Raw genomic sequence first — 18,594 nt, 5'->3', positions numbered from 1 at the left:
GTCTAATAGTTGCACTTGTGTCTTTTAAAGAGTGTTTAGAAAAATGTTTATAAGGCAAAATAATAACACATTTTTATATTGATTATCTAGTTTTTTTTAGTTTTTGCTTAAGACCTTTTAAGGGATTTTATTAATCTTTAATAAAGATTACACAAGTTTTATCATTTCTGGTTTACAAAGAGTATCAACTACTCTTGGTCTCAATACTAGTCAATTGACTGGATCATTTAACTCAACTTAACTAAACACATAATGTTTTAATTCACTTATAAATTTACAAAACAACCAAAAATGTTTTTAACAAGATACAAATTTGATAAGTTTTCAATACAAAAGAAATCTGAAAGACTTGGAAAATTTTTCTCTTTAAACAAAAGTGTTAGATGATATAAAGAAAGAGAGACAATGTAATATCAAGCTTGTTCATATGCACGTATATTTCTTGTCTTCTCTTCATGCAATAATTTGTATATAGCATTCTTGTTGGCTGCAAACAACTCATGAAGCCCGAAACCAAGCAAAGTCCGTACCAAGTTCTTGATCTTTATCACCAGAAACCCAATGAAGGGCATGCAAGAAAGAGAGAAATACAGATTACAGTACACTGAGATGACTTCTATCTTTCATAGAAAACAAATGCGGATCACTAGACAGTAAACCATGATAACAGGTACAGAAATCCATCTGATCTATAAGATGACAAAAAAATTATGTGTCTTGAGAAAGTAGCTAGGAAGCTTAAGTGTTGTAAATGGCATCAATTGTCATGTGATCGAAATCAAGTGAACCGAGTCACAATTGAATCGTAATGCTTGAACTAATACGCTCTTAAATAGAAAGAATTGCATTTTGACTAATAGTTATAACTTTTGGCCTAGTGACAAACGCTCAATCCAACAACAACTGGTTTCATCTATCATCTATCAAGCCAATCAACTTCAAGAAAGTAGTGAAATTATGAACAGATATCTTAAGAGTTTTTTGGACACTTCTACAATATTAACTGATGCTGGATGATGGACTGAAAATTTTCTTTTGAAGATAATAAAAATGAGAGAGGGAATGGGTGTGTAGAATACATGCATTATATTATTCAATTTGCTTACAAGGTTATTTACCTGTCAAATATGAGAAAGCAGCTCATTTTTACAGCAAAAAGCCAATTTCTCTACTTTCCATTTTTGCCTTGTGCTAGATATCTGAAAGTTCTCGTAAAAAAGGCATTCGTCTTTCTACATATCTGAAAGTTCTTTATCGTGTTTTTACAAAATAATGAACATTCGTCTCATTTAACTAAATGTCAAAGACATTTTGGTACTTGATGGGAATAAACCCTGCCATATATGTGAAGACATGTTCAAATCTTATATGCATGGATATTGAAGCAATTTCTTTCAATTCTAATTTCTCACCATGATGCTACATATCTTACAGTTTTCTAGGTAATCAGGTTAACTCCTGTATCCTTCATTCATGCAAGAGCAGATGCCTCCCCTGAAATGGTGCAATTGTTCAGCATCCCTCACAGAAATCTCTCTGCGAACCTCCCTAGAGATAAATTTCACAATGTTGTGGCAATTTTGGCACATGTACAGATTCTTTGTCACCAAAATAGGCACCCCAGGACCAGAATTCATAAGTCCAAACACAATGGCCAGTCTCTCACTGTGCCCACAAAATAAGTCAGCCTTAGAAGCTTCCATTATGTTCATATTACTGCTTTCTGGCCCTTCAACACCAGCTTCCTTCATCTTCTTATAAAACCGCTCTAAAAGTGCATTTATTTCCATTATTTGAGGGTGAAAGTTATCACCACTGAGGAAAGCATGCACTGTGCCCTTGACTTCCACCCAGCTGCATCCAGCATCTACTATTAGCCCATTCTGTCTCATAATTTTTCTTACTTCTGCAACCTTGTCCCATTTACCATTGTCAGCATAAAGATTAGAGAGAAGAATGTAGTATCCAACACTTGTTGTATCGTATTGAAAGATATTCTCTGCAGCAAGCTCCCCAAGTTCAACATGATGGTGAATCCTGCATGCATTTAATAAAGCTCCCCAGATTGCTGCGTCTGGTTTCAGTGGCATTTTCTGTATGTATTCATAAGCTTCCTCCAATTTCCCAGAACGGCCAAGTAAATCAACCACACATGCATGGTGTTTCAGATTAGGTGTGATAGAGTACTTATACTTCATGCTGTTAAAATATTCTAAGCCTTCGGCTACCATACCTGATCTGCTGCAAGCACATAATATGGAAATAAATGTTATTTCATTAGGATTGATGTTTGATTCTACCATTCTCTGAAAAACTTCAGAAGCAAGTGCTCCTTTCCCACGCTCAGCATATCCTGTAAGCAAAATGTTCCATGCAGTAACATCATGATCAACTGAGAAAAATTGTTTCCCCGCATATCCCATTCTTCCACACCTCACATACATGTCCAAAATTGCATTAGGCATAAAGCCATCAAAACTTACTCCAGTTCTCAATGCATGGGCATGAATCTCTTTTCCACATGTCAAAGCTCCTATTCCAGCACATGCAGACAGAATACAAACTAAAGTAACACAGTTTGGCTTCAGTCTAAGAATCATGTTCCTGAAGTAAAATAAAGCTTCAAAACACCGGTTGTTGATCCTAAGACCTAGGATGATTGATGTCCAAGATACTACATTCTTGTCAAGAGTAGAGTGGAAAACCTCCAAAGCCTTGTCAATGGATTTACACTTTGAATACATGTCAATGAGTGCGTTTCCAACTATCAGATGAGAGATGAGCCCAGTCTGTTTGGCTGTCTCATGCAGGTCTGTCCCCATGTCTAAATTGCATATATAAGAACAAGCAGATAGTGCAATGGCAATGGTGATTTCATCTGGCATGATACCTTCTGCTTCCATCATTTTATATGTCTCAAGTGCTTTCTGAGGCATCAAACAATTCTCGTAGCCTGATATCATTGCAGTCCATGACACCACATCTTTGCATTCTGCTCGAGAGAAAACTGTTTCCGCTTCCTGAATATGCCCAACTGAAGAGTACATCTGAATTAACGAATTATGAACTGAAGGGTCACTCCCGAACCCCAATCTCAGAACATAACCATGAATTTCCCTCCCCAATCTCTCATCACCCAGAAGCTCACATGCAGTAATCACACTGGTCATGGTCATCAAATCTGGATCAACAGGATATTCTATCATCATGCAGAACAATCTTAATCCCTGCAGACACTCCCCATTTTCAAAATACCCGGAAATCATGGCATTCCACGAAATCCTATCTCTATTAGACATTTTGTCGAACACCAACCTGGCAGTACCGACATCTCCACATTTCACATACATAGTTATCAATGCATTAAGCACATCCACATCTGACTCAAACCCGTATCTTAAAACATGCACATGAATCTCTCTACCCCTCATTAAGTTAGGCATGCCACCACAAGTCCTCAAAACGCAAGGGAAAGTGTAAACATCAGGCCTCTCACCAACCCACAACATTCTATGATAGAGGTCCAGAGCCTCATCAAAGAAGCCAGCTTTAGCATACCCACCAACCAAAACATTCCAAGAGAACAAATTCCTTTTCTCCATTCTCCCAAAAACATACCAAGCATCCACCAAGTTCCCAAACCTCACAAACATACTCAAAAGCGTGTTCCCCAGTTGAAGACTCAAAAGGGTCATGGACTTGGAAACATATGAATAAACACGAGACCCTTCCTTCCTTGCTCCCTTCCACTCACACAGTCGTACCAAGGCAATATAAGTATCATCTTCAACGGGAATTCGAAGCTCGTGCATTGAGTCTAAGTAGCTCATGCTACGGTCCAAGTTCCCAAGAAGGCACAGTTGGGAAATATCAGAGTTTGCGCTATGGCTGCTGTGGTCGTTGCTGAGGGAGGTAGCGGCAGTGGAAGAACTTGAAACATAAACATGTTTATCTTTTCTAAGAGGGGAATGAAGGGTGTGCGTAAAAGTGAGAGTTTTGAGGTTGAAGTTGGTCGAAATAGAAGGAGGAAGAAGGAGATTGCCCAATTGAGCATGAAGTTGAGAGGGTTTAGCAAACGCCGCCATTGGGAGTTACAGAACATGAAGGAGGGTTTATCGTTAAAACCAAACTCAACACGACACGAAAATGTTAAACTGTGTTGTGTTGTGTTGTCTTTGCCATTGGCAACCATAACCACCGTCTTATCCATAACATCTTTCGCTAAATCTTAGTTTAATATCTTCTGTTGTTTTTTCTTCAGACACAATCTACTCTTATGTTTATTATATAATTCATCACATTTTTCAAATAGACTTTAACATCTCCTTTCAATATTGGTAAAAGGAAAAAGATATTTGAAAATATGTCACTCCATTTGATAAACTTTTATAAAGATTAAAATAATTTTAACGAAATTAATTTTTTATTTTTAAAAGAAAGTATTAAATGAGGATAAAAATATTGGGAATGTAAATGTAATTTAAGTTTTACATTAAATAAAAATAAAAAAATAAATTACTCTATAAAAGTGAAAAAAAATTAACTTATTATTTTAAAAGTAATGGTAGGATAATACATTTTTTTTAAATATAATAAGAAAATAATTATTAAATAATGAACTTTTGTATTTTTTTAAGAAAAAAAAGTAAAAAGTAAGAAAATATTATATCAAATGAATATAAAAAATTTATATTTTTCATAGTATCATTTTTCTTATGGTTGAGATACATTCAGAATTTTTTGCGATCTCCATGCCTGCAAGTTGCAACTCAATTGTTATATTAATAATGGAAATTAACTGTCTTATAATGTAGTAAAAGGTTGTTACGATAACTGATGTAAATATAAGTAGATCGAGTTAATTTTATAATGATCTTGTTCTTCAAACATTTTATTTAATTTCCTCAGGAATATAGTTATTTTGCAACCTATGTAACAAAAATAGGATGCAGATAAGTTATCTTTCCACTAAAGACTAAGGTTTAAAATTAATTAATGATGTTTGGTTCAACTCTGATAATTAATTTAACACTTTTGGCCTGATATGCGAATCTGAAATTTGGAAAGGGTTAAATATGTTTTTTTGTTTCGCATTGGCCGTTTTTGTGTTTAGTCCCTCTTTCAAATTATAGTACAATTTAATCCTTCAACTTTAGAAAATTCTGGTTTTAGTCCTTTTTACCAAATTTTTTTAACTTTATTTGCTGTTTCAAATACATTTTTCAGTTAACATTGAAGCAAAAATGTGTCAAACAGTGTAAACAATCCAAATGTTATAATGTAACGTGCTTGAAACAGTAAATAAAGTTTAAAAAATTTGGTAAAAAAGACTAAAACCATAGTTTTCTAAAATTGAAGGACTAAATTGTATTATAGTTTGAAAGAGGGACTAAACACAAAAACGACCAATAGTTGGAGGACGAAAAACATATTTAACCCATTTGAAAATAACGAAAAAATTAACTTTTTGAGAGAATAATTTCTGATAATTTAAACTAGATGGTCAGTACTGAGAGCATTATTCTTATTCCTGTTCGTAAAAAGCATCCATGATTCCTAATATGAAGTTAAAACAGTACAAAAAAGCATGAAAATGCAGAGTTACTATTTCTTTGCAACCAAATTAAAAAAATATAAAAAAAGTACAGTCTGCTATTTTTCTCCTTAACACTCACCATTTTCAATTGTACACTATCTTTTAAACCTGTACATTGCAGACGAACCAATAGTGAAACCATTTGATTATCTAAAGAACAAAAAGATATAAGTTACAAAAAAATTTGAAGACATTTCAAGCACTAAGAAAAAGATTGAGCCTGAATCACTACTGCTAGCACCTGTTTGGTTGTTACAAGTGTTCAGTTATAAATAAGGTATGATCTAAAAATCAAGTGTCCCAACTTTAGATGACCCAGAACAACCGCCAGATGTACCATATGAACTTCCACTTGATCCATCAACTGGGGCTTGATTTAGACATTCTAAGACCAAAAACCTCCGCTTTTGCAATTTGATTGAGAACGTTGTAGCCTCCAGAATCACTGGAACCTGCATGATGAAAATCACACAATTGGCAAAGGCAGATGTGCATGAAAGAAAAAAGTAGCTTCTAGAAATTCATTGTTCCTCCCATGAAATTTTCTATCCAATGAACTTTACAAGGAGACGGGCAAGATCTAAAGCATGTGCCAAAAAATAATAGTTATCAAACGAATTACTTCGTCTTCTGATCAAATTCACATACTCTCAAATTTAAAAGCAGCTCCCAGAAGAAGCTTCTCTGATTTAGTGCAATTGAATTGAAAAGATAGACTTATGCAGGTTTTCCATTTAAACTCAAGCACACATTTATTAAAAATTGTATAAACGGATGTGAACAGTTGTATGCATGTCATATTGGGAACTATGGATGCACAAAAGAAGTAATTCAAAGATAAATGAAAAAAGAAGTATGAATATAACCTGTGTATTTAACCGTGCAGCTTTGTGTATGTTTATAAGCCCTATCATATCCTGGTAACCAGTGAGGAGTTTTGCCAGTTCCTTGTCCTCATCTGAAACAAATATAGTCTAGTACTGAAATTTGAGATAATTCATAAATAAACGCATGAAATACAAGACCTGAGAATGGACAATAAACCTGGAATGGCTCTGACAGAAAGCAAGGTGTCTGCCATATGCTGCAATCTTAGTGAACAAGATGGAGAAAGAAGTGAAGGTGGAAAGGTTACAACAACAACAGCGTTTGAAGATTGAGTCATGCTCTTTAGGGACCTAATAAAGGAAAGCATATGCCACTCCTACAATAAAGATATGAACACATTTCTTATTAGAAAAATGTTAAACTTTCATAGAATGAAGAACGGTATCAATGTCTGAGATTCAACTAGGATCGCAAGATAGTATCTGCAAGCAGGTAAACTGTTTCCTAATTCATAGAGGGAAGGCTATATAAAAGTCATAAAGAAACGTCTCCAGCTCAAAGACAAAGGAGAAACTTATTTCAAAATAATATGAGAAAAACCAGAGGAAATATATTAACTCACATCATTTGAATACTTGCACTGTGGAGAACATAATGATTGAATAGCAATACGACCAGCAGAGGAAATGTTGCCTTCATTTCTGTTGATGACATCCATAATGTTTGTAAATGAAAAAGTGGGCAGAAAGAAGAATATCTTTAAGAAAAAATTCATAAGAAATCATCAACACAATCTTTATCGCAACCTAATCGATACAAAACAAGAAATTCGGAGGGAATTAAGAAAGTTCCTAAAGAAATAGCCAAACTCTAATTACCTTGATCATGCGCCAAAGTTTCTAATGTAATGTAAGGTTCCAGAAGCAACAACAAATATAGTTCAAAATAAACAATACAGCAATCTTAATCATCCCTTTTAATCCAGCATTCAAAATAATGAGATTGCAGGAGTTTGTGGTATAGTGATAAAAATATATATATATTCTTCAAAGCCAATTATGACAATTGCATGCATTTGCAAAACTCGCAACCACTGCTTGCGTCCGAGATGCGTAATCCCTATATTGTATTTATCATTACTACGTGTCCATCAAAATAAAAAATAATAATAACTCACAGCTAGCTACGTAAGACCATCCAATCATAATAACTATTTCCAACTATAGCATAAAAATAGAGAAAATAAGTTCTAAATTGCACACAACTAGTAAGGCCCTTACCCACTGGCAGGAGACAGCAACCTTGGCGAAATGACATCAGTGTATTCTATCAAATCTTAAAGTGCATGTGCTAAAAAATATCTATCAAAAGATTTAACAAACTTTTGCCTAGAAGGAGCATTATAATCTCTTTTTATTTTATTCTATTTGGCCAAATGACACCAGTGTATTCTATCAAATCTTAAAGTGCTTGTGCTAAAAAATATCTATCAAAAGATTTAATAAACCTTTGCCTAGAAGGAGCATTATAATCTCTTTTTATTTTATTCTATTCAGAAAAACTTGATTCAACCAGGTTCGGCAATATGAAAAAACAGTTCAATACTGTCAAGATCCTGTTCTCCTAAAATCTGTAGCTATTAGGTGGAGTCCTAGGAGGAATCATCTTATATTTTTAAGAATACATTTCTAACATAGTGGGTGTAGATCACTTCACCTTGAGAGTTTAGCTAGAAATTCAGCACAACGGTCTTGAAGAGCACTAAGGTTTGGAGAATCTTTGAAGCAAACACAATCTACATTGCTGCCACTAAAAAAATGCCGATCCAGGGGCTTTCTCAAATCAAAATCATTACAGTATTCCTGCTGACCACCTAAAATGTAAGTAAGATTCAACTCAGTAATTAACATTACATGATTGGCATATTCATCAATTTGCAAATTGCTCCCTTCTCATAAGATGCTATAAAATTTGATCACAAATACATATTAATTGTTGAAAGAATTAATGACAAAAGAGGGCAAGGAGAATGGTACTGCTCTGGTACCATGTTGAGAAATGAGAAACCAAGAAGGAATAAAATGAATTTTGTACGTTATGTACATACATGAGTATTCTTATTGGTAATGAAGAAGAGATACAATAATAAGAAACAAAGTCAATATCTAGTGATGGAAAATATTTGATAAGATATACCCCCATCAAATCTCCCAATTTAATGTAATCAAATCATATCTCTAACTATCCGCCTTGAGTTGGGAGAGAGCTACCATCTGAGACAAGCTTGTTATAAATGTCATTAACACAAGAACCCTGGAGAGAATCATGTCGTCCAATTGGTTGTTTGTTGGAGGTGATAAAGTAAATAATGACAAATCCCCACAAGTTGGAGCATGAGCGGCCAAAGAGAAAAAATGATCTGAGGACATGAAAGTTACTGAATAGCAAAAACAGAAAAGGAGGAGGCTGTTGGAAAGCAAAAATGGTTAAATGGTACAGCAACTGGTGAAAAGCAAAAAAAATGGTCACTGCAAAGCTAGGCAATGTCAATGATGGTGGTCACTGACAAGAAAAATCACACCTAAAAAAAAAATAACTGGTAAAATGTCGACAATGAACAGTAACACCGATACTGGATAGTGAAAAAGAGAAACTTAAACAATTTCTAAAAGACAGAAACCAAAAATATACACAGTTTCTAAAAGAATTACACCCAGCAGCAGTGGGTCCACAGGGATAACTCAGATCAGGGTACCCTTCTTGTTAGGCTCTGATTCCATGTTGAAATGATTGATGAAAAACAATATATTTAACATTCCCCTTCATGTTGGAGTATATGAGTCAAGCTTGCTACAAATGTCAATTGTTGTTGTCGAGAAAAAAGCTTCTTCAATACTGCTATGGCTGCTGGAGAGCAAAAATGATCAGAGGGCACAGTGGTTACCGGAAAGCAAAAAAATTGCACAAAGGACAAGGAAGTTGCTGGAAAAAAATGGTCAAAGGACACTGACAGTTGAAAAGCAAAAGATGGTCACTGCACAACTAGGAAATGTTAGTAGAGGCTGTCGTGGACCAGAAAGATCTCATAAAAAATAACTCCCCAGGAAAACATCAATGGTGAACAATAACACGAATGATGAATAGTGTAAGAAAAAGAACCAGAAATGTACACAGTTTTGAGAATAAAAATTACACCTATGAAAACTCAGATTAGGGTTGCCTTCTTGTCAGGCTTTGATACCATGACACAAGGATACATAACATAAAGGATGGTACCACTCTAGTACCATGTTGAGAATAGAGAAACAGATAAGGAATATAATAAACGTACCATTATTGGTGTTGAGATTCAGCTGAGGCTCACCAAAGTACTTCTTGTATTGCCAAGCAATTCTTATATCCTTCTCCTGTAATTATAAGAGCAATAAATAAAACAAATTATCATAAAATAGTCATTATAACACAAATAGCAAAGGATGAACAAAAGTACATGGCTAAGATCTGAAGATTTGTCCCCTTTGGACGATGCTGGACTAGGCAAAGTACCAAGAAATCTTTTAGGATCTCTGTATGCACTAGCATACAAGAGTGGTTGCTTTTGTACAAGTCCTTGAGACATAAAATTTCTCAATAAAAGCATATGATGAGGTGCTTCTTCATCTTCCATAACCATGACAAGGCTACCCAATGGAAAACCACCACCTAAAATCTCTACTCAAAAGTGGGAAAAAGCAAGCATGAGAGTCTTCTCTGAAAAGACACTCCACATGAATCAAATAAAACAATATAACTCCTTCATTCACTAACAGCCACTTAAAAGCAAGTCAAAGGGATAATTACTGTCAAGATCGGGAATCCCAGATGAAATGAGCATTGTTCCATTAGGGCCATGCTTAAGTCCAGGATTCTGAGATGTCACTGTTGATACATTGCGAGAGAAGCTACTAACTCGAGCTCTGGTTGTAGCCATTCTGCCTCAAAACTTTATAATATGCCACTCTGAGACCTGAGGAAGAAAGGGTACGTGTTTACGTGAGTGCACTGAGTAGGCTGCAACTCATGTCAAAAGAGGTTTCCGAAGACCACATGAGCAAATTGCAAACATCATAAAAATTGTGATTTATAATGCAACAAAGGAAATCAAACAAATATATTAACCCGAAAAAAAAAACAAAAAAAAAACAAGTGGAACTAATATGAAGGCTCAAACTCAATTAAAAATATTAAATGCACAAGTGAGCTTGCTTAGAATTTCAATTTCTATCAAAACCAAAATTCTAATCTAAACCACACATAAGAAATTGAAGCCTCCAAATTGCAATCACGAAAAGGGACCAAACTCAATAGTGCTTTTGTCCAAGCAAGATTAGGGAAACTTTAACCTACGGGATGCATTTCTTACAAAAGGACTATATGCGAAAGATTCTTTTTTTTCCCGATCCTAGATTACAACATTTTCAAAAATTACAGATAAAAAGAAAAATGAACAGTAACATTTAGAAGGAACCACAAAAACCCATTTAACCCTGAATACAACAAATAATCAACAACAGTCAAAAAAGTAAACAAAAGCCCTCCTAAACCATATAACAAACAGTATACAGACACTATTATTTATTACAAGCACTAGCAGTAGTATCCACATCTTACAACACGAAAGAAATGTGAGGAAGCAATTCCACGTAAGTTCAAATGGACAGACATATCCAACAACTTCCAAGTCAGACGTAACTTCAGAAACAAAAAATTCAAAAGCTACGAGTTGAAGCTTTGTGCAGGCATATTATCAAACACGTGGCGCGCAAGCAACATACACTTCAGTTTTACCTACACGTAGCACACTAATCTATATTTCTCAATTCAGATATACACAAACATACAAATACCAAGCAGTTGAAGAATCGCAACACAGACTAATCATTAAGTAATGATGAAACGTAAAAGATGGAGAGAGAGAGAGAGAGAGACAGAGAGAGAGAGAGACTTTAAATTTTGAAAGCAATGAGTTCGCGCTTTTGTTCAACGCCAAGGAGTTTCTGGCTTCGTTGGGTCTCACTCTAACAGAATCGCTAACACTCTTTATATGTAATAATAAACCAATAATTTCATTTCATCATCTTTAATTAAGGGTTGATTAAGTTTCTATTAACTAAAATTATAGGTTAACTCAATTTTGATCTTCAAATTGAAAACAAAATTATTTAAATTCTTTAAATTTGAAAAAAAAAAAAATATATATATATATATATATATATATATATATATATATATATATACCTTTTTAATATATCAAAATTAATACATAAAGACTAAACATTTTTACTTTTTTAAAGAACTATTTATTTAAATTGGAGAGCTAAATGTACTTCAAATTTCAGAAAAAAAAAATAATTAAAAATTTTCTGGAATAAAAAATATTCACATAAATAATCTTCCACTATTAGAAATAAGCAGTTCTTAAACACTAGTAAAGTATATCAATTTAAAATTAAATTGATATTCAATGTTTGATAGTTACTTATTTAACTTTATCGGTTTACTTATAACCAAAAATAATACCTAAAACCAAAATGATAATCAATTCTAAAAGTAAAATAATCAATACAACTTGTTAAAGTAGTAATTAATATAAATACTTAGTAGCTTAAGGTAAATCCAAGACCACTCTTTTCATTTTGCTTAGACTAATATTAGAAAAAATGAAAATGATTATACTCACAAAAATTAAAGGAATTGCTTCATGGCCAATGGCAGCTACTTATTCATGCTCCTAATTTTTTTATATTATGAAAAAAAAAGGTTAATATATATTTAAAATTTCATGATATTTGGATTAAGAATTAATGTGGCATAATTTATGAGAAAAAGTGTACTCTTGTTGCACAAGTATCCCCTATTGTGAGTTGTTGATAATTTTATTTTGGTGAAGTATAAGTATGAGAATAAGATCTTTAATAAAACCTCTTGTGGAATGCTTAAATTTTATTATATTGGGATGATTATACTCAAGCTCATGACATAATCTATACAAAAGATTATAACATCACTTTTAATTTAGAATGTATAAATTAAAAATTCAAAAGGTGAATATAAGTTTACAACGAAGAAAGGTTGAACAATTTATAAAGAAAAAAAGTTTATAAATTTACTTTTTTAGATTGAAAAATAGTATATTTTTTTAGTATAAGTTGAAATCATATACATGGATATTAAGTTTTCTTATTAGTGTATTTCGTCAAAAAAACAATCTATGTGATATTTTGTACATTCTTTTCTTATACTAATATTTACAATAAAAAAAGGATTTTTTTTAAAGTTGTAAAGATTTAGAAAATGATATTTTAAAAATTATAATAATTTAAAATTTATATATAATTAATAAAAAAGTATATATAATTATATATAGAAAAATCCGTATAACATTGTTTACAGAAAAAAAAAATTATTCAGCACTTACATACATTAATCACAAACTTGTAATATGCATATCATAATAACATTTTTTCAAAACCATATCAAACACTTCACGTTTAAAATAGATATATATTACATAAAAATCATTGTCAAAATATGTTTACAAAATGTCTAATATTCACAAATAGATTGTATTGTTCCTAAGATGCCAAACAAAATAAATTTTACAATTCATAAGATGTCAAACAACATAGAATGATAAGTCTAGAGTTTTCTAATACTCAATCACTAAGGATTTTGTTCATCTGGGCGTTGATCTTGTTGCACTCCATCACCATGAATATGGTCTTAGAAATCAGGATGAGGTATATGGTGTCTAACACTTCCTTTTGTTGAAACTCTCCTATCTAGCCTTCCCAGCTCTACTGCATAAGATGGTCCTCCTGCTTGAAACCAAGTGAATGTTCATTTTCTGTTCAGCTAATTGTACAAGGAATAAAATGTCAAACATCATTTTCCACGTAACCAAAAAAGAACTATTAAGACAATTTAAAGAAAATATCATACTCTATGGATTATGCAGGGATCCCAATCTTTCAAAATGCTTGTCTAATTCAATCCCAAAAGTAACAATAATTGCCCTCTTGAATCTCCCTCTCTTCCTTTATACAATGTAATAAACTCTTCTTACTATGTCTCTAGTGACCTTTATATAGTACTGTTACCTATTGTATAGACAATTTATGAATTTTGATCAGAAGTTGTATTGCAAAAGATATAGCTTATTATAATTACTAGAGCTATGACATCCCTAGTTGCCATTGCCAAAATGTCAGAACAGGAAACCTTATTCTGGCAGCCTTGGCTTTGATCTGTGTCAAATCTATCACCAGCTAGTGAAAGATTTATAGGATTATCCTTCTCAGATGTGTGGCTTGTTGCTAGCATCACAGCAGCATCACACCCCCATTCAACATGCACAAAAATAGAATCAAGTTTTAGCATCAACTGTTTATTAAAAGTGCACATAATATATAACAAAAAGTTAACCATTTTCAATATTGAATATACTGTTAAATTTAATGATTCCATTTTAAAATACTAAACAAAAAGATTGGCCTTTTGCAGAGAAGCATATGTACAAATGATGATGTTTACTAGATTTAGTAAATATGAATATATATGTACAAATGATGATGTTTACCAGGAAGAAATCCATCAACCTTGGCCTGAACAAACAAACGTGTTAGGCTAGATTAAATTTTTTGCATTCGATTCAATCAAAATGGTAATAACCAAAATCTTTGTAAAATTGGATTACCTAAGAAATAAAAAAGAAAACAACTTTCTGCAGAATTAAAGTATGGAATTATCAAACATGGAAAAATTGTCATTGACATAAGTATTGCAATTAAAGTAGGCCTATGTCAGGAATTCAATTCTTGAAGATATAAAAACTTAAAAAATGACAAAGCATTGATTTATTCGAGGGAATGGAAATGGCTATTACCAGTCTCCCACTTCGGTTTCCACCATCATAGCCTGGAGTGGAGATGTAATTTATGTCCATCCCCATCATTGAGTATAAAGGAGTGAGCCTGTTGACTGTTTTGTGATATCGAAGATGTGGGAAATCTCATGATGGTTGAATATTGAATAATTAAGATGTTACAAAAGTGATAAGATTATAAGTTTATGGATCATTAAAAAATTCTAGTATTTGTGGTTATTAAGATTGTGTTGGAGTAGAATTATGCTGCAGAGACAAAAGAAAATGTCTTTCAAAGGAGACACTTCACTTATTCACTTATTAGTATCATACGAGTATTATAAGCGTGTTATTGTCCTATATGTCGGACACGAGGAGACGATTCATCTGGGGTGTATCCAACATCTTTCCGTTTTTCAATCATCTCATCGATCATTTCATAAATTTTCTCAGCATCTGGGTGATCCCTATCTCCCATTATGAATTCATGAAGTGATCCATTCACTTCAATGGAACTAACACCCGCAACTTTAACAATTCCCTCATCCTTCATACCTTTCCTTATGTATGCAACATCACCCCATCTGCTTTCTGATGCATATATGTTTGACATCAGAACGTTATACCCACTTTTGTCAGGTTCCAATGAGAGAAACTGTTCTGCTGCCCATTCTCCTACTTTTAGATTTTTGTGAAGCCTGCATGCAGAAAGAAGAGATCCAAACACAGCCATGCTTGGCCTCATAGGCATGTTCTTAATCAATTCTTGTGCTTCATCAAGCATTCCAGCTCTACCAAGAAGATCCACCATACAACCATAGTGTTCAACTTTTGGGACAAGTCCAAATTCATGAACCATTCTGTCAAACAGCCTCTTCCCTTCTTGCAACAATCCTGAGTGACTACAAGCATGAAGAGCACCAATGAATGTAATATCATTAGGGAGAACCTCCAATGCTTGCATTTCTTCAAACAGTTTCAATGCTGCCTCACCATGACCATGCACTGCAAGACCTGATATCATGGCATTCCACATTGAAACGTCACGATTCATTGCTGCATCAAACAATCTGTGAGCTATATCTATGTCTCCACATTTGGCATACATGTCCACCAAAGCTGTTCTAAGAATCATATCTTCTTTAATTCCTTGTTTATCTATGTAAGAATGGATCCACTTTCCCATTTCAAGTGATCCAGCTTTTGCACATACCTTAAGGAGGGTAACCATGGTCATCTCATTTGGCCTTATTCCATAACCTGTCATGTGCACAAAGACATCAAAGGCTTCATCTATACAATTGTTTTGTGCATAAGCTGAAATCATGGCACTCCACATCATTAAATCTTTGCTCTTGAAGCTGTTAAACAGAGATCTTGCACTTCTAGCATCACCACATTTGCCATACATGTGAATAAAAGCAGTGGCAAGAACCAAAGACATGGTAAACCCAGTTCTTAATGTGAAAGCATGCAGCCACTTTCCTAGTTCTAGAGCACCTGCCATGCCACATTCTTTGACCAAACTAAGGATTGTAATCTCATTTGGAAACATACCCTCTTCAAGCATTTTGACAAAGAGTCTTACACCTTCATTCAAGTTATTGCAATGAATGTAGCCTGCAATCATAGCAGTCCATGAAATGATACTAGTCTCAGACAAGCCATCAAAAATTCTTTTTGCATAACCTAAATTTCCACACTTAACGTACATATCAATCAAACCAGTACTTAGAGGAACTTCTGATTTCCCAAACTTCACATTCCTTATCACATAACCATGCATGGCTTTTCCCAATTTCAATTCAGCAAGTTCTGCCAAGACATGTGTGATGCTTAACATTGCAGTTTCACTAGGCCTCACTCCCATTACAAACATATCTCTCAAAAGGTCCAATGCTTCATCAAACAAACCACTCCTTTCATAGTTCCTAATCATAGTACTCCAAGAAACAGCATCTTTGTTCTCAATCTTATCAAATAACAACCGTGCCGATGCCAATCTTCCAACCTCACTGTACATCATGATTAAAGCATTACACACAAAAACATCCCTATGAAAACCATTTTTCACCACAAAACCATGCAACTCTTGTCCTAGCAAAGTTGAAGGGATAAGGCAGCATGCTTTGAGAACCGAGGGTATGATAAAATTGTCAACTTCAGTGTCTGTTCTACGCATATAGGCATAGATTTTTGCAGCATCTGCAGGGCTGTTGTTTTTTATGTAAGATGAAATTAGAAAACTGTAAATTGCTTCATTGCTAGAATGACTTTCCAGTGCTGCAAAAGGGACTCTAAAACTCCAACTGGAACTGGTTTTGATGAAGTGACCTTGGAGTTGTTGTGTTTCACTGAGGTTGATGTGCTGTTTGATGGAAGACACATTTGGTTTTGGTCTGAGTTGAGTGATTTGGAACTTGTGAATTGAGATTGGAAGAAGAGAAGAAGGAGCACTAGGGGGGTAGGAATTGCTTGTAGCCATCTCAGTTTAACCCTTCGGTTTTTGCATATTGCTTTCACTGAACACTGAAACTTAAGCTTCATATGAACATTCACCCTATAGAACAATCTGCTGAAAGAGCTAAACTTTACTACAGAAGATGCTTGGTGGAGTTGGTTCAATAAGGGAGTTTGAAGGAGGCCAAAGGAGAAGATGAAAAAGAGAGAGTTGTAGTAACACAGAGTGAAGAATCAGTGTTTGGTTCATAGGTTCATTCATGTGGTTGTTATCATGTTATGTAACAGATAAGGAAGGAAGGATAAACACTTCTTATGTGACATCATGTAGATAATATTATATAATTTTGTTAAGGTTTGATATTTCTCTTTTTAAATTTGGAAAATTCTCTTGAATTAATTTAGTAGTTATAAAAACATATTTCGTTTTACAGTCTTTTTAAATTTGGTTTCACTTTTTGCCTTAGAACAAGATGATTTTGGAAAATACTTTTATTACTGTGTGATTGCGAAACATTTTATTAAAATCTCAATGAACAATACCAAAATAGTATTATCTTTGGTGGAAATAAAGGTGTGGAAAAAACTAATAGTATGATAATTAAGATTTTTTTTTTCTGAAATGAAGATGAAAGATATATTGTCATTGAATTACTTAAAGGAAATTTTTAATGCAAAAATTATAGTCAAGATTGTAAATTTAAAGCTTTAATATATAAAGCACCTCTTTTAAATCATTCTACAATGCTATAAGAAAATTAAAAAAAAAAATTAAGATCATAAATCTTAAATAGAATTAAGTTACTAATAAAAAAAAGAAACTATTTTTCAATCTTAAGTTTACATTTCCTCCTCACTAATTTCTTGATTGAATAAAGCTCTTTAATTAATTATAATGTAATTATTTATGTAATCGTAATAAAATTAGAATAATATTTAAATATAATAATTAAGAATTATTTTAGAAATGAAAGTGACATAAAATTAGTCTATTTTAGCTTGATATTTTTTAATTTGTAAAAACGGATCAGTTTTACATTAATTAATTAAATTTTAATTAGATAAATTATATAGGATGAAAATTAAAATTAGTTTATTTTCTAAATGTTTAATTAATTTAATTTCTTAATTTTAAAGTATGTAAATTTAGTTTTTTAATTAATTTTTATTAAATTTATTTGAAGTTTTAAATGTGTTTTTTAATTAATATTAAAAATAATTATCAAACACTATAAATAATTCATATATTATAAAATATTTTAAAAATGTCACATAAATTTAACCAAATTTAATTAAAAAAATTAAATTTACATATTTTTAAAATTAAAAAAATAAATTAAATTAAAATTTTAAAGAATATAATTTCTACTTAAAGTTAAAAAATAAAAAATATATTTAACCCATACCATAATTAAATTTTTAATTACTTTTATTTTAATTGTTAAATTAAAAAAAGCACCATGGATTTTACTTACTAGACGAAGAAATATTATAAGAAAAAGAGTCCCCATTATGTAATTTCACAAATAAAAAAAGCTTACAGGAGGAAGCTTCGTGCTTTTCCATACCATCTTCGTCCTCTGTTTCCTTTCGTCTTCCATCGATAGTAGCATATTCTTGTTCCTCTTGTTCGAAAATGGACTTCATCGTTTTTATCTTGGTGCTGCTGGTTAGTGCGCAGCTGTTCTACCACTTCTACAGTCTCATAAACATCTTGGCCACCCGCTTCCGCCGCGATCCTCCTCCTCCCGCCACCGTCAACGCCACCACCAAGTCCTCCGATCAGGTCACGCCTTCCTCCAAGGAC

General features: G+C 33.1%; 3 protein-coding genes across 15 annotated transcripts; all 3 read right to left on the bottom strand.

Annotated features, from left to right (window-relative positions):
- Positions 1 to 342: 342 nt before the first annotated feature.
- Positions 343 to 4,232, bottom strand: LOC106774340 (pentatricopeptide repeat-containing protein At1g15510, chloroplastic). The gene has a single exon (XM_014661297.2). The coding sequence runs from the start codon at positions 4,083 to 4,085 to the stop codon at positions 1,452 to 1,454; it is 2,634 nt and encodes an 877-aa protein (XP_014516783.1). The 5' UTR covers positions 4,086 to 4,232; the 3' UTR covers positions 343 to 1,451.
- Positions 4,233 to 5,494: 1,262 nt separating this feature from the next.
- Positions 5,495 to 11,488, bottom strand: LOC106773744 (elongator complex protein 4). Of its 7 annotated transcripts, none has more exons than XM_014660488.2 (9): positions 11,409 to 11,488; positions 10,265 to 10,430; positions 9,915 to 10,135; positions 9,756 to 9,831; positions 8,141 to 8,297; positions 7,047 to 7,125; positions 6,641 to 6,800; positions 6,463 to 6,554; positions 5,496 to 6,048 (listed from the first exon to the last, which is right to left on the bottom strand). In XM_014660488.2, the coding sequence occupies exons 2-9, from the start codon at positions 10,392 to 10,394 to the stop codon at positions 5,881 to 5,883; spliced, it is 1,083 nt and encodes a 360-aa protein (XP_014515974.1). In that variant the 5' UTR covers positions 10,395 to 10,430; positions 11,409 to 11,488; the 3' UTR covers positions 5,496 to 5,880. The 7 variants fall into 7 exon arrangements, with proteins under 7 accessions (XP_022642091.1, XP_014515974.1, XP_022642087.1 ...); XM_022786366.1 differs by having other exon boundaries at positions 10,265 to 10,474; positions 11,409 to 11,486; XM_022786367.1 differs by lacking the exon at positions 11,409 to 11,488 and adding an exon at positions 11,311 to 11,397.
- A 1,467-nt stretch (positions 11,489 to 12,955) lies between these two features.
- LOC106774341 (pentatricopeptide repeat-containing protein At1g11290, chloroplastic) lies at positions 12,956 to 17,061 on the bottom strand. Of its 7 annotated transcripts, XM_014661298.2 has the most exons (4): positions 14,349 to 17,061; positions 13,685 to 13,779; positions 13,406 to 13,563; positions 12,956 to 13,281 (listed from the first exon to the last, which is right to left on the bottom strand). In XM_014661298.2, exon 1 carries the CDS (start codon positions 16,810 to 16,812, stop codon positions 14,677 to 14,679), a length of 2,136 nt encoding a protein of 711 aa, XP_014516784.1. In that variant the 5' UTR covers positions 16,813 to 17,061; the 3' UTR covers positions 12,956 to 13,281; positions 13,406 to 13,563; positions 13,685 to 13,779; positions 14,349 to 14,676. The 7 variants fall into 7 exon arrangements, with proteins under 7 accessions (XP_014516784.1, XP_022641972.1, XP_014516785.1 ...); XM_022786251.1 differs by having other exon boundaries at positions 13,685 to 17,061; XM_014661299.2 differs by lacking the exon at positions 13,406 to 13,563.
- Between the last annotated feature and the right edge of the window lie 1,533 nt (positions 17,062 to 18,594).

This window comes from Vigna radiata, chromosome 9 (assembly GCF_000741045.1).
Source record: "Vigna radiata var. radiata cultivar VC1973A chromosome 9, Vradiata_ver6, whole genome shotgun sequence".
Lineage (NCBI taxonomy): Eukaryota > Viridiplantae > Streptophyta > Magnoliopsida > Fabales > Fabaceae > Vigna > Vigna radiata.
The sequence above is the reverse complement of the archived record's forward strand: the minus strand, read 5'-3'. Positions and strand labels throughout refer to the sequence as shown.